At 47.3% G+C, this 23558-nt stretch overlaps 2 protein-coding genes across 7 annotated transcripts; both read right to left on the minus strand.

Moving 5' to 3' along the window:
- Positions 1 to 452: 452 nt before the first annotated feature.
- Positions 453 to 10309, minus strand: LOC310756881 (uncharacterized protein). 3 transcript variants are annotated; one of them, XR_014544986.1, is made up of 6 exons: positions 9999 to 10309; positions 8242 to 8856; positions 6225 to 6351; positions 1812 to 3588; positions 1336 to 1705; positions 453 to 953 (listed from the first exon to the last, which is right to left on the minus strand). XR_014544986.1 is itself a non-coding variant. In XM_083601790.1 (4 exons), the coding sequence occupies exons 2-4, from the start codon at positions 8653 to 8655 to the stop codon at positions 2651 to 2653; spliced, it is 1479 nt and encodes a 492-aa protein (XP_083457916.1). In that variant the 5' UTR covers positions 8656 to 8856; positions 9999 to 10309; the 3' UTR covers positions 453 to 2650. The 3 variants fall into 3 exon arrangements, 1 of the variants encoding a protein (XP_083457916.1); XR_014544987.1 differs by having other exon boundaries at positions 1336 to 3588; XM_083601790.1 differs by having other exon boundaries at positions 453 to 3588.
- Positions 10310 to 11584: 1275 nt separating this feature from the next.
- On the minus strand, positions 11585 to 22749 carry LOC310756690 (zinc finger protein 197-like). 4 transcript variants are annotated; one of them, XM_083601276.1, is made up of 6 exons: positions 22634 to 22749; positions 20384 to 21016; positions 18366 to 18489; positions 16686 to 16768; positions 16325 to 16451; positions 11585 to 14882 (listed from the first exon to the last, which is right to left on the minus strand). In XM_083601276.1, the coding sequence occupies exons 2-6, from the start codon at positions 20795 to 20797 to the stop codon at positions 13696 to 13698; spliced, it is 1935 nt and encodes a 644-aa protein (XP_083457402.1). In that variant the 5' UTR covers positions 20798 to 21016; positions 22634 to 22749; the 3' UTR covers positions 11585 to 13695. The 4 variants fall into 4 exon arrangements, with proteins under 4 accessions (XP_083457402.1, XP_083457399.1, XP_083457401.1 ...); XM_083601273.1 differs by having other exon boundaries at positions 11585 to 14885; XM_083601275.1 differs by having other exon boundaries at positions 11585 to 14885; positions 20384 to 20869; positions 22634 to 22746.
- Positions 22750 to 23558: the final 809 nt, after the last annotated feature.

Here is a 23558-nt window from a genome sequence, read left to right on the forward strand (position 1 = left end):
AATAGCATACACAGTCTGCACCCCACCCCCAATTTTATCCTCCTAACAACCTTGCAGTGAGACCATATAACACCAGTCCTGAAAGATCTACATTGGCTCCCAGTATGTTTCCGAACACAATTCAAAGTATTGGTGCTGACCTTGAAAGCCCTAAACGGCCTCAAAGGCCCAGTATACCTGAAGGAACATCTCCACCTCCATCCTTCAGCCTGGACACTGAGGTCCAGCTCTGAGGGCCGGGGGGTTGGGAGTCCTGAGAAGCTCTGCCACCCTCACAGACACTGGGCTTTTAGCTACACTGGCCGGTGGTGGGTCTTCAGGATTTTAGTCAGGGCACTTACTGCAGTCCTACCTAGAGATGTCAGGATTGAACCCAGAACCCTCTGCATGCAATGCAGATGCTTCGCTGCTGAGCCACGACCCTTCCTCTTATAACTTAAGGTGACATTCGCACTTTTGGAGATTTTTATTTATGCATTGAGAAGTTACCACATTTAAGAAATTAACAAATCACAGTGCAAAGTGAGCTAAGAAGTGGAAACACCGTAAAATAGAATAAAAAGCAGTTCATCATGAATGAAACCCAGTAACTATTATCTAAAAGAATAATCACTGTTTGTGGGAGGAGGGCAAAAATTTAGCCTGGCTGCTAGATTTAGTCCAGTACATTGGTACCTCTGGTTATGAACGCTTCTGGTTACGCACGCTGTGGGTTACGAGCGTGTTTTTACATGAGTAGAATGTGTCCTTTTATTTAAAATGCATCTCTGGGTTACTTGTGGGGCCTGCCTCGTGTTTTTACGAGAGCAGAATGTGTGCTTTTATTTAAAATACACCTCTGGGTTATCTGTGGGGCATAGGAATTCGTTCATTATTTTTTCAAAATATAGTCTGGCCCCCACAAGGTTTGAGGGACAGTGGACCGGCCCCCTGCCAAAAAAGTTTGCTGACCCCTGCTCTAAATGGTAAAGGTAAAGGTACCCCTGCCCATGCGGGCCAGTCGTGTCCGACTCTAGGGTTGTGCGCCCATCTCACTTAAGAGGCCAGGGGCCAGTGCTGTCCGGAGACACTTCCGGGTCACGTGGCCAGCGTGACAAAGCTGTTCTGGCGAGCCGGCACCAGTGCAGCACACGGAAAAGCCGTTTACCTTCCTGCTATAAAGCGGTACCTATTTATCTACTTGCACTTTTTAGGGTGCTTTCGAACTGCTAGGTGGGCAGGAGCTGGGACCGAGCAACGGGAGTGCACCCCGCCGCGGGGATTCGAACCGCCGACCATGCGATCGGCAAGCCCTAGGCGCTGAGGTTTTACCCACAGCGCCACCTGCGTCCCTACCCCTGCTCTAGACATTGTTTATTTACAGAAATACAAGGAGACCATACTGGAAACAAGGCGGCTTCTGAAAACAGGGAGCAGAGCCACAAATCCTGCATCAAATTCCTGAATCCTACGCTGTTTTGACCAACTCCAGCTAAATGCTTTCAGCCCCTGGTGCTTTTGCAAAAACGCCCACCTCGTGTCTTGTCCTTCCTCCAAAAGAATTCCAAAGGGGGTCACATTCCAAAGGCTGGTGCCATCAAGGGACAGCCGGTCCGTTTTGCTAAGACTCTGACGGCCCCGCAGGTTGCTTCACAACCCTAACCACACCTATTCAATCCAGTTAAGACTGAGGCTCTGTTGGTGTGTGGTTCCCTAGGCGAGATGCCTGGGAGGTCGCCTGCTCTTGATGGGGTTACGCTTCCTCTGGAGGAACAGGTTCGTAGCTTGGGGGTATTCCTGGATCCTTTGCTGTTGCTCGAGGCTCAGATGGCCTGGAGTGCCTTCCATCACCTTTGGCTGGTGCCCAGCTACGCCCCTATCTGGACAGGAATAGCCTATCTACCGTTGTCTGTGCTCTGGTAACCCCAGGGTTAGATTACTGCAATGCGTTATACGTAGGGCTGCCTCTGAAAACTTCAGCTAGTGCAGAATTCAGAGGCCAGGTTGCTCACTGGAGCAAGACACTTTGAGCGTATTACATCGATCCTGGTATGACTGCACTGGCTACCAATTAGTTTCCGGGCCTAATTCAAAGTGCTGGTTTTGACCTATAAAGCCTTAAACGGCTCAGGACCGCAATACCGCAAGGACCGCCTCTTTTCCTATGAACCTAACCAGCCCCTGAGATCATCTTCTGAGGCCCTCCTTCATGTGCCTCCACCTTGAGAGGTTTGGAGGTGGCAACACACGAACAGGGCCTTCTCTGCAGTGGCTCCCCATCTGTGGAATGCTCTCCCCAGGGAAGTTCACCTGGTGCCTTCATTATACACCTTTAGGTGCCAGGCAAAAACGTTCCCTTTTAAACAGGCCTTTGGCTGACCTGATCGACACTTTCTACCCATTTAAAATGCGGGTCTTTTTTTGCGTTGTGTGTGTATGCATGTTACTGGTTTTACTTTGATTTTATATATTGTGATCTTTTATGTGAACCATCCTAAGATCTCTGGGTATAGGGCGGTATATAAATTCAATAAATAATAATAATAATACTCAAAGAATTAAGCCCCACACAGCTCCTCCTCAGGGAGTCCATTTATACTGTTTTATGTGAGCGCACTTCTCTGATGTGAAGTGAGGGCAGCATTTTGACTGAAACACTTTCCATGCGCTTTCAGGGATTCTCCCTAATGTGAATTCTTTGATGGGAAGCGAGTTGCTCGCACCGACCAAACTGCTTCCCGCATGCCAGGCACTTATAAGGCTTCTCTCCCGTGTGGATCCGCCTGTGCCGAAGGAGGTGCGACGTGTTGCGAAAGCTTTTCCCGCAATCTGAGCATTTGTACGGCCTCTCCCCCGTGTGGGTTCTCTGATGGGAAGTGAGGTTTATCCTCCGGCCAAATTTCTTCCCGCACTCGGAGCATCTGTACGGCTTCTCCCCCGTGTGGACTCTCTGGTGCAGAGTGAGGTCCGACTTGGCCGTGAAGTTCATCCCGCAGTCAAAGCAACCGTACGGCTTCTCCCCCGTGTGGATTCTCTGATGTCTCATAAGGCTGGATTTGACGCAGAAGCTCATGCTGCAGTCTGAGCACTTGTACGGCTTCTCCCCCGTGTGGGTTTTCTGGTGGTACGCGAGGCTCGTGCTCGAACTGAAACTCTTCCCGCACTCCAGGCATATGTACGGCTTCTCCCCGGTGTGGATTCTCTGATGTCTTATAAGGTGCGTGCTCCAGTTGAAGCTCTTTCGACACTCTGTGCATTTGTAAGGTTTCTCCCGTCTGTGTATTATCTGATGCCTAATCAGGTTCGTGCTCCAGTTGAAGCTCTTTCCGCACTCCAGACACGTATATGGCTTCTCCCCGGTGTGAGTTCGCTGGTGTCCCTCCAGGTTTAATTCGCTACTGAAGGTGCTCTCACATTTAGGGCACTTATACTCTCTCTTCCCACTGTTTTTCTCATTTTGAACTGGGATCATAGAGGAATCCCCATCATGATCCTCCGTCGCCGGGCAATTCTGAGCTCCAGCTTTCTCGGGCATCTCCAGACGCTCGTCTCTTTTTGCCGATACTTCCCGAGATTCCACCTCATACTCGCTCTCCTGCCTCTCGTCACCTGCGATAAATAAGGGGAGGAAAAGTGAATTTAAGTGAGTGATGGAACCTTCAGGTCAAGGGACGAAAATGCACTGCTGCAGTGAATGTCTGAAAATTGGTTCTAATCTAACTACAGTGGTACCTCGGGTTACAGACACTTCAGGTTACAAACACTTCAGGTTACAGACTCCGCAAACCCAGAAGTAGTACCTCGGGTTAAGAACTTTACCTCAGGATGAGAACAGAAATCGTGCAGAGGCAGCAGGAGGCCCCATTAGCTAAAGTGGTGCTTCAGGTTAAGAACAGTTTCAGATTAAGAAGGGACCTGCGGAACGAATCAAGTTCTTAACCCGAGGTACCACTGTAATGGCTCTTTCTCCAATCAGAGGGACGTAAGAATAGTCTGGGATCAGGCCAAAGGCCCATCTAGTCCGGCATCCTGTTCTCAGGGTGATTAACATTGGCTCCCAGTATGTTTCCAAGCACAATTCAACGTGTTGGTGCTGACCTTTAAATGGTCTCGGCCCAGTATACCTGAATGGGCGTCTCCATCCCTGTCATTCAACGTGGACACTAAGCTCCAGCTCCGAGGGTCTTCTGGCGGTTCCCTCATTGTGAGAAGGGAAGCTACAGGGAACCAGGCAGAGGGACTCCACAGTAATAGTAGTAGTAGTAGTAGTAGTGGTAAGGTAAAGGGTAAAGGGACCCCTGACCATTAGGTCCAGTCATGACCGACTCTGGGGTTGTGGCACTCACCTCGCTTTACTGGCCAAGGGAGCCGGCGTGCAGCTTCTGGGTCATGTGGCCAGCATGACTAAGCTGCTTCTGGCGAACCAGAGCAGCGCATGGAAACACTGTTTACCTTCCCGCCGGAGCGGTACCTATTTATCTACTTGCACTTTGACGTGCTTTCGAACTGCTAGGTTGGCAGGAGCAGGGACTGAGCAACAGGAGCTCACTCCATCGTGGGGATTCGAACCGCCGACCTTCTGATTGGCAAGTCCTAGGCTCTGTGGTTTAACCCACAGCGCCACCCTCATCCCAGTAGTAATAGTAGTAAAAAGTTATTTCAATGCTGCCCATCTGACTGGGTTTCCCCAGCCACACTGGGCAGCTTCCGTGAAATTATAAAACCCCAGCATATTTTATAATTTCTCAAATCAAATATTAAAAACTTCCCTATACAGGGCTGCTTTCAGATAGTTGTTCATTTCCTTGATATCTGACTGGAGGGCATTCCACGGGGCATTCTCCCTGTGAAGCACCCCCCTATCAGATGTCAAACAACTATTTGACTTTTAGAAGACATCAGAAGGCCGCCCTGTACAGCGAAGTTTTTAAAGGTTGAGGATTTCTGTGTTTTTATATTTTGCTGGAAGCCAACCAGTCCGGGGCAACCCAGTCAGATGGGCAGCATATAATAATAAAATTATGTTATTCTTTGAAGGAGAACTACTTGAAAATGATTTACAGATGGTATTTAACTCTAAGTAGGCTTGCCAAGATGTAGAAGACTTTATCTGATAAGTGCTGGAGATGCAAAAAGGTTGAGGGAATGTTCTTTTATATGTGGTGGGCTTGTAAAAGATAAGAGTATTGGGAAATAATCCACAATGAATTGAAAAAAATGTTTAAAGTACTTTTCAAAAAAAACCCAACCACACAGACTCCTTTTTGTTGGGGATAATTCAGACTGAAATTCCCAGGTATTAAAAAAAGTTATTTATGTATGCTACTACTGTGGTCCATGTTTTGTTTGCCCCAAAATGGAAAATGAGCAAGGTCCCAACTAAAGCTGAATGGCAACTTAAGCTGATGCGCAGCTTGCAGACTTAATATATAGAATAAGAGAACAAGAAGAACATACGTTCTTATATATTGAATATATGGGGGGGATTGTGTACACCTGAAAACATCGGCAGCATTAAGATAAATTTGACAGTGTAAATAAGTTTTGATGGATGCAATAATGGAATAGTGAATGGTTTAGTTTTTGTAAAATATGCAGGGATTTATGATATGCAAAATGAACCATGGAAAGAGAAGAAGGGAAGTCATTGATATTATAAGGATGCTTAAATGAGTATTTTAAATTGTAAAACAGATAAAAAATGATACACACGCACTCTTAAAGTCATGCTGCAAACCACCCCCCCCCCCAAAAGTTCTCAAAGCCATTAAGCTGGAATCAATTAGCAAATTTGACAGAACTGAGATTCAGTAGAGACTGGGAGTGGCTAGCTCAAAACAGGAAGTTGCTATCACTTTTATTTATTTTATTTACACCAATTTATCACTGGCAGACACTGTGCAGAAGGGGATCTCTTGCAGACTGATTAGATCTTGTAATTCACCTTGTAAATCATCTCTAGGTAGACTTGAGGCAGATCCATGCCTGAAACCTTGGAGAGCTACTGCCACTTTTTTCAGTACTGAGAAAAATGGACCACTTGGTAAGCTTGGTAAGCTCTTATCTGAGCATTTTGTCACATAGAACAATGAGGACTAGAACCTTTAAAGGAAGCTCAGGGGTAGAGAGTCTGCTTTGCATGCAAAAGATAAAAGGCAGCTTCCTGTGTGTAGCAGCCAGTTGACGATAAAAGATAAAAGCTCAGCAAAATAATACAAACCCAAAGAGTTCAGGAAAAACCTTACCCATCAGACTGGTTTCCTCTTTCTTCTCTGGATAAAACTCCCCAGCGAGCTGCCGCTGGGAATTTCGGAACAAAGGTGCCTCTTTCCTGGGGAAAGTCACTGCTGCCTCCAGGAGCCGCCCTGACACCTGAAATGCCAGCAGGCAAGAATGTAAGAAAAGTCTGACTTCCGGATCAGGCCCAAGGCCCATCTAACCCAGCCTCTCACAGTGGCCAACCCAATGTTTAGGGAAGTTTTTAATGTTTGACCTTTTACTGTGTTTTTAATATCCTGTTGGAAGCCGCCCAGAGTGGCTGGGGAAACCCAGCCAGATGGGCGGGGTATAAATAATAAAATTATTATTATTATTATTATTATTATTATTATTATTATTACTGATAAGTCCAAAGCATGGTGCAAGCACAACAGTCTCCCCAGCTGTGATTTCCAGAAGCATTTAAGGATACTGAGAGAGTATCTTGGGAAAGTGATGGGCATCTTTTATTTTTTTAAGGAGCAGAAACATCTTTCACCAAAAGATGGAAGTGACCCCCAACATTTGACATTCATTTTCCATTAGTGGTTCTCAAACTTTTTTTTCTCCAGGCCACACGTTCAGAATAAAAATTTGCTTGCACCACACCGTTTGTCTTATTGATAGGAAATACATCGGTAAACAAAGAGAAACAGCTCCTAGCAGTGCTTCTTTTACAACACAGAGCACAAATACTTTATGATGATGGGACATTCAGAAAGTATAGAAAAATGCAGCTACATAAGAACAGGAATCATTCCCAAAATATAATTCTTAACGAGCCTCTTACACATGTATCTCCCCTTGCTTTTGTTTTATTATGTATTTAATGCTTTCATTTTGTATTTTTATGTTGTGAGCCACCCTGTGCTCTTCAGATAAAGGATGGTGTACAAATTTAATTAAATAATATTAATGATAATGATAATGATAATAATACGATACGATACGATACGATACATCTTTATTGTCATTGTCCCTTGCGGAACAATGAAATTGAAAAACTACATAAAACTACATAAAAACTACATAAAACATTCAAAAACCCCTAAAAACTCTAAAACCCCATTTTAAAATACACTATACTACAGAGACCCTTATGCTGCTTTCCAGAGCTTGTTTGCCCTCCAGAGGTTCTGGATGCCAACTCTGCCTCCTTATTTGTCATGACGGCAGGGGCTGATGGGAGCTGGAATGCAACACCGACCCTAGACTGCAAGAAAACCTCCCCCCAGATGCCCTTGCCAACACATTCTCCCCCAAGGAGGCGGGGAAAATCTTGTCCGGGTGACTTCCCTCAAAAGAGGAACGACTTGCATCTGGAAGTGATGCAGCAAGAGGACGGGAATGGGGGTCTGGATCCAACACTGTGTTTGACAGATGGGCGGAGCCACCCACTTGTCAATCACCTGATGTCACATAACCCATCTCTGTCTGTGCCATCCACCAGCTGATTGCAAGGGTGTGAGCTGGTCCCTTTGGTCCACCTGCCTCTTTACCTGCATCAGGTGTTGAGCAGGTGGGTGCCGTTTGGCCAAAACAACAACAACAACAACAGTTTATTATTTATACCCCACCCATCTGACTGGGTTTCCCCAGCCACTCTGGGCGGCTCCCAACAGAATTAAAAGCACAACAGAACATCAAACATTAAAAACTTCCCTAAACAGGTCTGCCTTCAGATGTCTTCTAAAAACCAGATAGTTGTTTATTTCCTTGACATCTGATGGAAGGGTGTTCCACAGGGCAGGAGCCACTACTGAGAAGGCCCTCTGCCTGGTTCCCTGTAACCTCACTTCTCGCAGGGAGGGAACTGCCAGAAGGCCCTCGGAGCTGGACCTCAGTGTCTGGGCAGAACAATGGGGGTGGAGACGCTCCTTCAGGTCTACTGGGCTGAGGCCGCAGCAGGCTAAATGGGGAGGCCTATTGGTCCTAGCTAAGTCCCCACCACTTGCTTTAGGAATGACTCAACCCTCAGGAACCTCCAGGATGATACCCTCTTACCTCTTCCTCTCCCTGCCTGTTGTCCTCTGCCTGGCCCTGGAGAAAACCTTCCGCCAGGGCCACTGCCTCAGCACTGGTCTCCGGCCCACAATCTCTGACCCAGTTCTCCATCTCCAGGGGCAGGACAGCCAGGAACTGCTCCAGGATCACCAGGTCCAAGATCTGGGTCTTGTTGTGCCTCTCCGGCTTCAGCCACTGATGGCAAAGGTGGCGGAGTCGGCGGCAAACCTCTCTTGGTCCCTCAGCCTCCTGGTAGCAGAAATGCCTGAACCTCCAGCAACGTACATCCAAAGAAAGGGCATTTTGGTCCGGCATCTTCTGCAGACTCCTTCCCCAGAATTCCCCTCTGGTCCCAGACTGGGTGGCAAGGCAGTTTAACTCCGGATCAGGGCTGGCAGAGTCCTGTTCTTCCATCCGCGATCTAGCACAGCACCCAGCGAGAACAGAATGGTCTTCCTTGCTCTGTTGTCACTTTCTCTGTGTATGAATTTTCAAATTAGGGTTCCAGTCCAGCAAAGGTGAGCAAGGTCCTTCTGAGAGTAACTAGGACATCCACCTGACGGGAAGGTATTTCCAGCAAAATGGAATTGCAGCTAGCAACTCGGGTTTCTTCTTCTGCAAAAACAGACAAGTAAAACACCAAAATTCAGAGGGACACAATATATGCGTTAGTGTGGGGAGGGGAAGCAGGAACTCTTCCTACACGTAAGGGGCACATATAAAAACTTTTTATCTCATTCACAGCTATGTACAATGTCAAACACAGCAGCTCTAGCAGTGCCCCATCCCTAACAATTTGTGTGTTTAATTGCGGTTTTCGGATTTTAACAGGGCTTTTTATAGAAAAAAAATACTTTACTGACCATAAAAAACAACAACAGATATACAAAAATAAACATCTTTACTGTACCTTTTGATTATATATATATTCAAAAATGGCTCACACCCACAGAGCTATACTTTTCAACACTCTTCATACGTAGCTGCTTCCACACATTAAAAAAGCGAATGCTCCTCTCTAACTCCAGCTATTCCTGATTTTCTTTTTACAGAGCAGGTTAAGACACTCCATTTGTATAGTTCTTTGCGGTTTTGTTTTTCTTTAACATAGCTGCTAATTAAATCAGGCGTGGCTGCTTCTAGATTTTCCTAATCATACAACCATAGAATCATAGAGTTGGAAGGGACTCCCAGGGTCATCTAGTCTAACCCCCTGCAATGCAGGGATCTCAGCTAAAGCATCCATGGCAGATGGCCATCCAACCTCTGCTTACAAACCATCAAGGAAAGAGAGTCCACAACCTGCCGAGGGAGACCGTTCCACTGTTGAACAGTTCTTATATCTAGGATAATTATATCCAGTATAACTGGTTTACAGATACTCTCCCAGGCTCTCGCCTTGCATCCACATTCGAATGGAACAATAGTCACAAACGCTATCCCCAGGAATATGCTGCCTCCTTTTCCTGGATTAGCAAAGAGAAGTGCATTCACACGTTACACTTGTCGATTTGTGAAGCTCTCCAGCATTTCTGCTACCAGGAGACTAAGAGACCCAGAGAGGTTTGCAGAGACGGGCAACACATCTACGGAGACGCAACATCCCACTGCGTTCAACAAGCACATCATCCGTGCTTGCAACCGCAATGAGGGCCAATCCGACACGGGTACGGTCGTTCACACAAACGCTCGCTCACGTGTGCCGATGCAGCCTGGACCCGTGTTCAGCGTAACGTGCGGACGAGCCTTTTGCATACCTGGGTGCACAAAACTGCAAAATCGTTGAGCGCAGCATGTGAACATTCCTGCAAAACAGGAGGCGCATTGGGGTGCTAGTCAGCAACCCCACCCCAAAATTCAGGGGCCTCCCCTGCCTTTTGTTCTCTCCGCTGACTGGGCACCTCCGAGCCGGTGCTCCAGCCTCGCTTCCTTTCCTTGCGCCTCCCGCCCAGGGCGGCCCCTGCTCGGCCGCGCACCCGCAAGGCGCTCCGCACGCCCGCCGGACCCTCCGGAGCCGCCGCGTGGGAAAATCAAAGTCCGCTTTCCCACGGGAGGGGAGAGGAGGGGCGCAGGAAATGGACGTTCCCCTCGGCGGCGCGTCCCTTCCGGGAAGCCCCTCTAGAAACCGGAACTCACTCGCTTTAACCCTTTGGTTGCAAGAGCGATGAAGTTGCGCTCTTTTCTTTCTTTCTTTTTCACTGAAAGAGGAGCGAATGACTCTCCTTCCTTGTAGGTTTTTAAGCAGAGGTCGGGTGGCCACCTGTCAGGGATGCTTTAGCTGAGATTTCTGCATTGCAGGGGGTTGGACTAGATGACCCTCCGGGATCCCTTCCAACTCTAGCTCTGCAACTGCAGCCTTCTACTGATTAAAGTGCAGAGGGTTTGAGGACCGGGACATTTGCAGGGGAACCGAAATGCTTGTTTACTATTGTACTACCAACTTTACGGTACACTTGTGAAACATGGGCCACTTACAATCTCCAGCTCCTTGAAAGATTTAATCAACTGTGTTTCCAAAATTTTTTACATACCACTTGGGAAGACAGGCGAAATAATGTCAGTGCACCCGTGTCGAAGCAATGATTCTTCAGCGTCAACTTTGTTGAACTGGTCATGTTGCGCGGATGCCTGATTATCATCTTCCAAAGCACCTACTCTATTCCAAACTTAAAAATGGAAAGTGTCATGCTGGTGGTCAACAAAAGAGGTTCAAAGACTCTCTCAAGGCAAATCTTTAAAAATGTAGTATAAACACTGACAATTGAGCAACACTGGCCTGCGAGGGCTCCAACTGGAGAACAGCCTTTACCAAAGGTGTCATAGGCTTTGAAGAAGCTCGAACTCAGGACGAAAGGAAGGCACACTTGGCAAACCCTCACTGGGATCAATTTCCGTCCGGAAACCTATGTCCCCACTGTGGAAGGACGTGTGGATCCAGAATTGGCCTCCACAGTCACTTACAGATACACTGTTAAGATTGTGTTCATGGAAGACAATCTTACTCGGCTACGAGTGATCGCAAAAGAAGACTATTCTATGGTTGTATGAATAAGGACCAGATCCTTCCTCTGCTTTTAGTACAAAACTTCTCAGTCCTTCAAATATATGGCTGGACTCCCAGCTCCAGCATTCCCGCATGGTCATGCGTGGAATTTTTATATTGTTTCAATTCTATTGAAGTTTAATTCCTTTTAAACTATTGTATATGCTTTGAACATTCTGTATTTTATCTGTGTTGTTTTAATGTGTGTAGGCCACCTTGAGTTCCAGTCCAAGAAAAGATCAGGATATAAGTATAAAAATAATGTCATTCATTTGAATCACCAGCGATGACGACATGAAATCTATTTAAAATGGCTTTATTGATACAACCAACAAAACTATAACAGAACACTGCAAACAACAGGAAAGAGATAGAGGCACAACACAATACTTAATATTCCCCACTTAAATGAAGGACACAAAAGAATCAGAGCGGACAGACAACCCAGGGTTTCTTTTTTAAAAAATGGTACACGTCTGCCAAGCTAAAGGGGGAGGAAAAAAAGAATGAAAGTACGTCATAAACATCCAGCAGATCAGCGTGACAGAGAAGAGGTATAGAGTCCCCCTGCGGAGAGCCTCTCAGGTTAACAAGCAAAACTTGTCCCTTTGGGGTGTATAGATAGGACCCCAAAAGATTAGTTAATAGAATACTAAGTATTGGCGTCGTAATAAACTTCTAAGCAATAATTACACTTCTGAGCATGTCACATGGCTCCCCAGCCAAATTCTAACGTTTTCACCAGTCACAAAAAACACTCCTGGCAAAGAGGCAAACTGATGCACTAAGAAGTTTAAAATTGGGGGGGGGGTGGACTGAGCCAGGGGTCGCCAACATAACACTTGTGGGCGCCATGGCAACCAAAAATCTGAGCGCCCTTTCACAGCCTCCTTAGTCATAAAGTGACGAAGGTGGTTATCTTTTTTTAAAGAGGAATTTGGAAGAGTGACACTCTTTCCCACGTCCTGTCCAGACTCTCTTATGATTCTCAAGGCTCAGATTCATTCTACTGGATCAGTTTCCTTTTGTTTTGGCGCCGATCCCAGGCAAAAGTGAAGTTTGCGTCCACACATGCTCTCTTCCTGTTTCTTTGGGGCAGGAGGCTGATCCTGGGAAGGGAGAAGCAGAGAGGACGCCAGCAACACTCATGACAGTCCAGAGGCCTCAAATGTCGGTGGCCCCTGAAAACAGTAGAGTTTATTCCTGCATTGCAGGGGGTTGGACTAGATGACCCTCGGGATCCCTTCCAACCATGATTCGGTAGCTGTGCCATTAAGGAAATTAAATTTGGCGCATATGCTCCCTTATCTCCAGTGCTGGTTAAATCATGGAAGCATCATGCAAGCATCTTGAGTTATTCCAATCCAGAAGCTAGTTATAGAAGTTCATAAACTGCCTTATACTGACTATCTAGCTCAGTATTGACTACAGGGACTCTCCAGGGTTCCAGGATCTCACCAACAGCCCTCCCTGGAGAAGCTGGGACCTTCTGAACACCAAGCAGATGAGCTACGACCCTTCAGTGGCACAGACTCATGCAGGCACTAGGAAACACAGTCTCTCTAGGGAACCTGAGAAGTAACCAAAAACCATACCAAGGAGGTATCGGCGGTCTCAGGAGGACCCCAAGATTTCCAGAAGTATAAAAAGGTTAGAAAACAAGAGGAATCTGCCCCCCATCTCACTGAAGCGTGCTTAGCAGGCACAGAATACTGACCAGTAGGTGGAGAGAAAAACCTGGAAAACCTGGAATGGAATTGAGTGCCCTAAACAGGACTCCGCACTGTAACATTTATTGAAGGTCTCATTTGTATGTCCTCTATACAATCGCAGGACTACACGGCCCTTCTAAGATATTTCTTTCTTGTAAGCAGGGCTGGGCAATATATCTATGTATCGTCCAAAACTGGTTTGAAGCCCATACGTGGTATCAGTTTCATAATTTTTGACCTGGCAATATATCGCGAATCATGATGTGTGTTTGTACGCCATACAAAAATGACAACGTGGATAAAACCGTGAAGCCAGCCAATGCATCTACCGAGCCCTATCCTTATTTCAGACATTGTGATATAACAGTATATCGCAATGTTTAGCCAGTGATATATTGCAGCGTTGAAAACCGGATATCGCCCAGCCCTATTTGTAAGGTATCATCTTACAATATACAGTGGTACCTCGGTTGTCGAACGTAATCCATTCCGGAAGACCGTTCGACTTCTGAAACGTTCGACAACCGAGGAGGTCAGCAAATTCCATTGAGAAAACGGACAAATGTGCCTCGGAAGCTGTTCGACACGCTGATGGAGTTTCTGCCACAGTTTGAGCATCTATTTTCTCACTCCCATCCTTTCTCCTGTTGTGAATTATCTGTCAGACAGTATAGTTTAGTTGGGCAGAAAAGCACTAGTCTATGTATATCTCCTTTCTCCTGGGAGTGAATCCCCTGACACAACCATCTGTGCTCTCCTAGGAGTTTTCTCCACAATCCAGGCATTTATAGGATTCGCCAGAGTCTCCTCCACGTGGATTTTTTTGTGCTCTTTGAAGTGTGTGCTCCACCGGAAGTTCTTCCCACACACGGGGCACGTATACGGCTTCTCCCCAGTGTGGATTCTCTGATGTGTCTTGAGGTATGAAATCCCGATGAAGCTTTTCCCACAGTCTGAGCATGTAAAAGGTTTCTCCCCTGCATGCACTTTTAGGTGAATAGCATGGCTTCTTCGGTGACTGAAACTCTTCCCGCACAGGGAACACGTATACGGTTTCTCCCCTGTGTGGATTCTCTGGTGAATAGTAAGGCTGGTGTTCCGACTGAAGCTCTTGCCACACTCCGAGCACTCAAACGGTCTTTCCTCTGTGTGCGTGACTTTATGGGAGCTCAGGCTCCGGCTGTGGGTAAAGCTCTTTCCACACAGTGAACACGAGTACGGTTTCTCCCCTGTGTGGATTCTCTGATGTGACCTCAGGTCTGTGCTCCGACTGAAGCTCTTACCACACTCTGAACATCTAAATGGTTTCTCCACAGCGTGGTGCTGCAAAGTAAGGCTGGGACTGAGGCAATTTCCACACTCCGAGGAGTTGCAAGTTAGCCCCCTACTGTGTATAATTTGATGGGATGTCATGTTTTTCCTGTGTTTGAAATTTTTCCCACACTGCAAGCACGTGTAAGGCTTCTCCTCTGTGTGGGTTCTCTGATGAGAAGTAAGGTGTTCCCGCCGACTGAAGCTCTTCCCGCACTCCGAGCATTGAAATGGTTTTTCCCCTGTGTGGGTTCGTTTGTGTTCGTTAAGGTGCGATTTACTAATGCTTTTCCCACACACCTCACACTCAATCTTTTTCTTGCCTTCACTCCTTTCTTCTTGGGTTTCTGCCTCGTCAAAGTCAGCCTCCGGAAATGACGTTTTCGCACGGCACATTTCCCCTTGAATTGTTATTTCAGGGGAAAACGTCCCTTCAAAAGCAGAAGATTTGTTCCTCCTTATCTCTTTTGCATTGCTCTCTGTTGTCCTTCTATGTACCTCCCCCTCTGTACATCGGGCCCTTTTAAAGGATGCTCCATGAGGCTTTTCCTCGTTCCGGCTCACCCAGGCATCATCTGCTGGATTAGAAGGAGAACACTGGTAGGGTAATAATAATAATAATAATAATAATAATAATAATAATAATTTATTATTTATACCCCGCCTATCTGGCTGTGTTTCCCCAGCCACTCTGGGCAGCTCACAACAGAATATTAAAAACACAATTAAAACATCAAACATTAAAATCTTCTCTAAACAGGGCTGCCTTCAGATGTCTTCTAAAAGTCAGATAGTTGTTTATCTCCTTGACATCTGATGGGAGGGCCTTCCACAGGGTGGGTGCACCACCAAGAAGGCCCTCTGCCTGGTTCCCTGTAACTTGGCTTCTCGCAGCGAGGGAACCGCCAGAAGGCCCTCAGAGCTGGGCCTCAGTGTCCGGGCAGAACGATGGGGGTGGAGACGCTCCTTCAGGTCTACTGGGCTGAGGCCGTTTAGGGCTTTAAAGGTCAGCACCAACACTTTGAATTGTGCTCAGAAACATTTCTCCTGATGGAGAAATGGTTCATCAAACTAGGAGCCGAACCCAATTATCTGCTGTTGTGAAAGACAAAACGGCAGGTGGATCCAACCATGTGCTGAATAACCTTGGCTTACCGGCATTAAATGAGTGCGCTGTAGTGGCCCTGATTCCACAGAAACAAAGTGTGGCTCATCACCCACCTAAACCAGGGGTTGCCAGCCTTTTAAGGCCCATTTGGATTTCTGAATGAGTGCTCTGGGCTCCAATCCCTCCTGCCACTTTTCTCTCACTTCCCCCAGGAAAGGGAGAAACCAAGAGAGTGTGGGCGCACATGCTTCACCTTCCCAAATGATGTGGTAAAACTCGGATCCAATGAAACTGACCTGAGCCTCGAAAAGCACATAGAGCTCCGAAAGGAAGTGGGGCAGAGCGTCGTACTTCTGATTTCCTCTTCCAGTTGAATGTACAGTGGTACCTCGGGTTAAGAACTTAATTCGTTCTGGAGGTCCGTTCTTAACCTGAAACTGTTCTTAATCTGAGGTCCCACTTTAGCTAATGGGGCCTCCTGCTGCCGCTGCACAATTTCTGTTCTCATCCTGAAGCAAAGTTCTTAACCCGAGGTACTATTTCTGGGTTAGTAGTGTCTGTAACATGAAGCGCCTGTAACCCGAGGTACCACTGTACTTTTCAAAGAAAAAGGGACCTGCTTTTAGCACCTAAGGACCAAGTGAGGGGCAGGGGGGGTCAGGTGTTTTGTGGGTGTCATGAGAAGGCCTCGTGGCCTAGAGAAAGAGGGGGCCAGATAGAGAGGCTTGGAGGACCAGATTTGGCCCCTGAGCTTCAGATTCTCCATCCGTTCCATACACAAAAGTGCTCCGCGATGGGATTTCTCTTGGCAGGTTCGCAAAGGACCTAGGCTTGAGTCCAAGGAAGCTATCTATCTATCAAGGCTTTCAAAATTGACTTCATCAACCGAAGGGAAAGAAGGAGCTTTACCCAGAGAGGCCAGATTCCCATAATTCTCCACCATGACTTCCCATTGCAGGGCTCTTTGGCCCGGATCCAGCAGGGCCCATTCCTCCTCAGTGAAATACACAGCCACCTCCTCAAACGTCACCGGAACCTGGAAGGGAAAGGAGACGATCAAAAACAGCTCCTCTTCAGGGGGTTGGACTAGTTGATCTCTTCCAACTCTATGATTCTATCATCCCGCCTCCATGGTGGGGCCTACACAGGATTTCCCCCATGTGGCGCTTTGACACAAGCAAAGGGAAAGAGGCAGATTCTCTTCAGCCTGCAGGGGAGGGGGAGGGGATGGAGCCAGTCGATCTGATCTGTCCAGCGATCCATCCTTTACCGGATCCAGCTGCAAAGAGGCCGCATCCGATCCACCACAGAAAGTAGACGATTCTGTAGCCATTCCCGGCGACATTCCACCACCTGCAATTCACACAAATGTGGTTGAAATCCTTGCTAAGCGTTTATGCATGTCGGTGACTTGCAAAACGATAATAATAATAATAATAAAATTTTATTTATACCCCGCCCTTCCCGGTTCAAAAACCAGGCTCAGGGTGGCTACCAACAAATTTAAAACACTTAATTATAAAAGCAGCATAAAATACAGTATAAAAACATGAATAACAATAAATTCAAAAATCAATTTAGGGGAAATAAGCATTAGATAATCCCCAGGGCTAGCTGGCTGAAACGTTTTGTTTCTTGGGCACAATTCAGTTTTGACACATCACACTGCTGTGGACAGTGACGAAGGAAGGGGGGGTGTTGGGTGTGGGCCGCCGCAGGTGTCATCACTGAGGCGGGTGACAAAATGGCAAAAATATGTGTTTTTAAATTAAATAAATACAAATTGGGCTCACGACATTTTTAAAAAAAAAAATAACTCTTGCACCCACCGCACCCCCCTTCCTACGCCACTGGTAGCTAAGTGAGGCAGAGAGCCACACTGCAGGGCCTGCAGTGAGAGCCAGTGTGGTGTCGTGGTTAAGAGCGGTGGACTCGTAATCTGGTGAACCCGGTTCGATTCCTCGCTCCTCCACATGCAGCTGCTGGGTGACCTTGGGCCAGTCACACTTCTTTGAAGTCTCTCAGCCCCACTCACCTCACAGAGTGTTTGTTGTGGGGGAGGAAGGGAAAGGAGAATGTTGGCCGCTTTGAGACTCCTTAAAGGGAGTGGAAGGCGGGATATCACATCCAAACTCTTCTTCTGAGTCTCACCTGAGGGGGTGGCAGTGGGCAGACTGCCTGCAAGCTCTGTGCTGCTTTTTTGAGCAGCGCGGAGCTTGTGTCTGCCCACCACCTCAGCCGCCCTACAGCTGAGGGGGAGGCTTAAGAGAGGCTCCATGCACCACTCCCTGCCTTGGCTTGCCCCACCCCCTTGAACAGCTTGCCCCGCCCCCATGGGCAGCTGTCCTCACCCCCGGCTACAGGACGCTGCAGTGGGCACCCGAGCGGCTAGCTATGCTGCTGGCTGTCAAAGCAGATTTACAGTGCAACTGCTTTTTAAGTTTCCACTAGGATGAAGCATGCAAATTCCACTCGGGCGTGCCAACTTTAATAAAACATTGGGGATGGGGGCAGGTAAGCTGTGCTCCCATAATCAATCACAAGAAGCAGAGATCACACACCATTTGAACGGCAATGCCCGGCAACTTGAGGGGGGCCCAGCCCCCTCAAATATTTTTTTTGGGGGGTGGGGGTGGGGGTGGGCAAAGGGATATCGACCCATAAGGGTTGGCTTTTGTGAATCCACTCCTTACAGCAACACAGATGATGGGAGTTGTCCAACTACATCCAGAGAGCCCCAGTTTGGCAAAGACTGTCGTGGAGATAGGCTTCAGGGCAGGATTCGAACCCTCCACCACCGCTTTTCGGTGCTTTCCTAGCCATTAACACGTTTCTAAGGGGAGACGTTGGAGAAGTGTCCCTCACGTAGTGATAAAGGGGAACGAAACCAGCCCTGGGGGGATTTTGAGCCCAGCCAGCAGAGGGGGCCAATATCTGCTCCTGCCCTCACCTGGCGTGGCAGCCCCTCCATCGCCCTCCTGCACGATCCACCTGAACAACAGCCTCCGCGTGGCATCCTCTGGCGATGTCTCCTCTGCCTTGGGGAACTCAGCAGCGACTTCTCCCAACAGGCCCTTTGCGTAAAACAGCAGCGAGAAACCCATAAGATAAGGGTGAGTGAGAATCTAAGGGTGAGGGAACTGGCATGAATCCCGTGAATCCCAGTGAGACTCTTCAACAAGCCACGCCCCTCCCCAGTCTTCTCTGCAGGACACGCCCCCTCCCCACATTCTCTCCAGGCCACGCCCCCACTTTCTCTACAGGACACGCCCCCCACTTCTCCCCAGGCCACGCCCCTCCTTGGGTGCTTTCTCATCCCTCCAAGTGCCCTGATTTTACAGGGACAGTCCCAGGATTATGAAATCCATCCCGTGTCCGGATTTGATCTTGGAATGTCCCTATTCCCCCGCCAGTGCCGCTGCCTCCAAGCTCAGGGAGGAGAATGAGCGGGCGCTTGTCCCAAGCGGCAAGCATCCCATCACCTCTCTGTGGCCTCTGCTGCCAGCCTCCTTGGAGCAGTCGCTGGAGAGCGGACAAGGAGGAGGAGGAGAGGCTACGCCACTGAGGACCAGCTCCACGTGATGCCAGCTCCGAGGGGCAATCTGATCAACAAAAGGCAACACATGGGCTAATAATGTACAGTGGTACCTCAGGTTAAGAACTTAATTCGTTCCGGAGGACTGTACTTAACCTGAAACTGTTCTTAACCTGAAGCACCACTTTAGCTAATGGGGCCTCCTGCTGCTGCTGCACCGCCAGAGCACGATTTCTGTTCTCATCCTGAAGCAAAGTTCTTAACCCAAAGTACTATTTCTGGGTTAGCGGAGTCTGTAACCTGAAGCGTCTGTAACCCGAGGTACCACTGTATTGGCAATATTTATGGAACACTATCAATTGTTTCTTCCCGTAGCACCTTAAAGGTAAAGGGTAAAGGGACCCCTGACCATTAGGTCCAGTCGTGGCTGACTCTGGGGTTGCGGCGCTCATCTCGCTTTATTGGCCGAGGGAGCCAGCGTACAGCTTCCGGGTCATGTGGCCAGCATGACTAAGCCGCTTCTGGTGAACCAGAGCAGCGCACGGAAACACAGTTTACCTTCCCGCCAGAGCAGTACCTATTTATTTACTTGCACTTTGACGTGCTTTCGAACTGCTAGGTTGGCAGGAGGACCTTAGAAATCAACTAAATTTGTTATTGGTATGAGCTTTCCTGTGCATGCACACTTCTTCAGAATTTTGTTTTTTTAATTTTGTTTCGACTATGGCAGACCAACACAGCTACCTACCTGTAACTGTCAACTGTTTCTTGATTCATAAACAAAAGCCATATAATACGTGCAAGAAGTCACAAACTAATAGAAACTAATAGAAGTCAAATAAATATTCCATCAACAGGAATTCTTAGAATGGTGGGTAACCACAAAGAAACACTGAAGTTGAGGCAGAAAGCCTTTCCGCAGTTTATATCTATATTGGTTAAGAATGAACTGGAGCCAGGTGGTTTGTTGCACAGCAGCAACAAACAGCAAACAGAACAGTTCTTCCAGGGTAATGAACTGCTTCAACAATATTTCTTCATCAGCAAGTTAAAAGTCCCCAAAGGTACGTAAAGTGATTGTGGATCTGCTCTCACTCAAAATCAGCCTACTACACTTCTTGCTGTTTGTTGCTGTTTATGAATTCGGAAACAACTGGTAGTGTTTCATAAATACTGCCAAAACATTATCAGCCCACGTGTTGCCTTTTGCTGATCAGATTGTTTCATGTTGTAACACAGGGGATTTTCTCATGGCTCTGAGGGGTAGGCAGAGGGCAGAGGCTGCCCTGGGCAGGAAGAAAGGGGGAGCAGAGCAGAGCACAAGGAGTCTTGATTTTATTTTTATTTTAAATTGGTTTGTGTCTAATCTTGCCCCTTACGAAAACTGGACATTCTGAGCAGCTTGGAAGCACCAGGACAAAACTCGCTCTCACCTGCTCCTCCGCCTGCTTCTTCTCCTCTGCCTGGCTCAGGAGGAAACCTTCGGCCAGCGCCACCGCCTGGGAACTGGTCTCTGCTCCACATTCCCTGACCCATTTCGCCATCTCCGGGGGGAGGACAGCCAGGAACTGCTCCAGGATCACCAGGTCCAGGATCTGAGATTTTGTGTGAAGTTCTGGCTTCAGCCACTGACGGCAAAGGTGGTGGAGTCGGCTGCAAACCTCTCGGGGTCCCTGGTCATCCCAGTAGCTGACCCCCCTGAAGCGTTGGCACTCAGCATGTGGGCTGTGGGTGCCCCTGACCAGCTCCTTCTGCACCACCCTTCCCCAGAACCCCCTGCTGCTCACAGTCTTGACATTTTGGGGGGCTCTTCCTGTTTTGGGGGCATCCGTGTCTCTCCCTTCCATCTTCAGGCCACGCTTCTACTAGGACCCCCAGTAGGGCTCGAAAAGCCTCATCGACCAGCCACCATCTTCCTCCTAACCATGGGATTTGGGGGGAAGGGGGACAAACTGAGCAAAGATAGGCCAGACTTTTTGCAGCACAACAGTTGCACACACACACACACAGCTCTTCCCAGAAGTCAGAAAGCATCAGCCGGTCAGCGTTGAGAATGAGGCTTCTTCCTGCAAACAACTGAAATAAATAAATTAAGGTCTTATACAGTGGTACCTCGGGTTACATACACTTCAGGTTACATATGCTTCAGGTTACAGACTCCACTAACCCGGAAATAGTACCTTGGGTTAAGAACTTTGCTTCAGGATGGAAACAGAAATCGCGCGGCAGCAGTGGGAGGCCCCATTAGCTAAAGTGGTGCTTCAGGTTAAGAACAGTTTCAGGTTAACAACGGACCTCCGGAACGAATTAAGTACGTAACCAGTGGTACCGCCGTATATATAATAAATGTTCATAAATGTACCAAGCAAACACATACATAAATATAAAAACCACATGTCTGAAGCAGCACAGGAAAGCAGTCCCGGAACCATTTTGGCTCCCAGACTGACCAAATGTTTTCTCTGCGAGGTCAAAGGAAAATGGAAAAGCCTCCCCATTGTCTTTTCATTCACAAATCCTCTCTTAAGGGTATGTCTGTGTATGAATAGGGTGAGCCTGTGACCTGGCTCAGGAACTAAGTATTTATCATTACAAAAGACTGGCCAGGCTCCCCAGGGTATCCAATCAAGTAAGCATTAACAGGTAACCTGCCAGACAGGAGAAAAACAATGACAGGAGATAAACAATGCACTCAGATTTCTCTTGAGCTACACCCCTGGCGTGCTCTGCTCCGTGGGGTCACGAAGAGTCGGACACGACTAAACAACAACACACCCCTTTCTGTGATGTAGGTATGATGTGTCTGGGGTGCTCTTGGACTCCAAGGCGGGCAATTTAAAATGTCTATATAAGGGCGGACACACCTTCTTGAATTACATACCCAGCGCGTGGAACTTTACAAAGGACAATACAAGTGGACTCTCCCTGCCCTGACCACAGCAAAAAGACTGATACTGATGAATTGGAAAATAAAAATGTGGCTCCCTTCTACAATTGGATTGAAGACTTATACAAACTCGCAGCATATGAACAACCTGCATACAAACACAGACTTGCCATAGACAAATGCAATGACATTTGGAATCCATTCTTACAAATACTGTCATAGGTTAAGATCTGGTGAAGTACAATAATAACTTTGTAAAGTATACAGTTTTGGGGGTTTTCCCTCTCCCCCCTTTGTTTTCCCTTCTGTTTCTCTTCTTCTTTTCTCTCTCTTTTATTTACGTCTCACCGTGTTTAGCGCACATATAATAGTGTACTTTTTGAATTCTCAATGAAGATTTTTTTTTTTAAAAAAAAGTTTACCACCACAGTTTAGCACTGTGCTACAGCCCTCCACTTAAACAGGAACACAGGAAAATGCTTTATTCGGAGCAGCCTGGCCACCTGCCCTGCATCGGAGGCAAACCACTGATCTACCCAGCTTGGCGTTGCCCACACGGGCTGGCAGCTGCCCTCCAGAGTTTCAGACAGCCCTACCTGGATTTGTTGGGGGCTGAACCTCGGGACTTTCTGCTCGACCAACCCAGCTAAGGCACTTCCATTTCCAACCTGCCTGCCTTTTGTCTCCCTTGCCCTCTCTGGCTCTTCTTCCAGTGCCCGCTTCCCAATTTTTTCTGCCTTGGGAGTCTCCTCCATCAGCGCCCCAGTGCATCCCCCCAAATGCACTTTGGACTCACCGGATCCCTGGATGTAGAGGGCAGGAGGTAGAGACCATCTGGGCAGCATCTGGGGGGACCTGCAAATAATAATAATAATCAAAGCATCTTTAGAAGGAGGCGGGGCAGGATGTGACCCTTCCAGAGCATCCTTCCAGGGCTCTCTAGGAACACAGACACTCTTCCCCTTAACCCTTAGGCTGGATCCCCCTCTTTGAACTATCAGTTTATTCTCATTTATGAATTGCTTCCTCTACAAAATAAGTTGTTTTTTTTAAAAAGCTACTTTTCAAATTTATACATTTCATTAGTTTTACAATCCATTCGACATTTCAAAATTTGACTTCCTCCTCCCTCCTCCTGCGGTTCCCTAAACTTATTTCTTAATATCTTCCGCATATCCAAGTTCATTTAATTTCCTCATTTAATGATCTACTGTAAATATATACTCTTAGGAAACTGCAGGTTATTACACTCATCCTCCTAATGTTTTTATCTGTTTACAATTTATCTGTAAATATTCAACAAACCCTTTCCATTCTTTTATCTCAAAGTGATTTTGCAGCAAAAAAGCAAAAAACACACACCCAACAAGTGAATTTCTGTATGTCAAAACTTGTCTCAAGGAGACAAGTAACTGTACATATGCCTTCTAGACATCTGAAGGCGAAGCTTTTTAAAAAATGTTTAATGTTTTATTGTGCTTTTAGACATGTTAGAAGCCACCCAGAGTGGCTGGGGCAACCCAGACAGATGGGCAGGGTATAAATGTTGTTGTTGTTGTTGTTGTTTTGTTATTGTTATTGTTATTTTTAGTTGGAGGGTATGCAAGGGCAGCCATGGGGAGCCTTGGCTTCCCCCAGAGGACCATGGGAGCTGCAAGGGCACAAAGGGTTTTGAAGAGGTTGTTGTCCTGTGTTGGGGGAAAAGGGAGTCATAATCCATC

The sequence above is a fragment of the Podarcis filfolensis genome (genome assembly GCF_964270895.1).
Source record: "Podarcis filfolensis genome assembly, chromosome: 2".
NCBI classification, from domain to species: domain Eukaryota; kingdom Metazoa; phylum Chordata; class Lepidosauria; order Squamata; family Lacertidae; genus Podarcis; species Podarcis filfolensis.

What these genes read in the sequence shown, in the direction of transcription:
- LOC310756881 (XM_083601790.1), bottom strand. Translation starts at nt 8,655, where the DNA reads ATGGAAGAACAGGACTCTGCCAGCCCTGATCCGGAGTTAAACTGCCTT. An exon ending in ACAGGCAGGGAGAGGAAGAG is followed by an intron (nt 6,352 to 8,241) that starts GTAAGAGGGTAT and finishes CTGGCATTTCAG; the next exon opens with GTGTCAGGGCGGCTCCTGGA. An exon ending in AGAGGAAACCAGTCTGATGG is followed by an intron (nt 3,589 to 6,224) that starts GTAAGGTTTTTC and finishes TATTTATCGCAG; the next exon opens with GTGACGAGAGGCAGGAGAGC.
- LOC310756690 (XM_083601273.1), bottom strand. Translation starts at nt 20,797, where the DNA reads ATGGAAGGGAGAGACACGGATGCCCCCAAAACAGGAAGAGCCCCCCAA. An exon ending in TGGAGGGGCTGCCACGCCAG is followed by an intron (nt 16,769 to 18,365) that starts GTGAGGGCAGGA and finishes TGTGAATTGCAG; the next exon opens with GTGGTGGAATGTCGCCGGGA. An exon ending in CCTCTTTGCAGCTGGATCCG is followed by an intron (nt 16,452 to 16,685) that starts GTAAAGGATGGA and finishes TTTCCCTTCCAG; the next exon opens with GTTCCGGTGACGTTTGAGGA.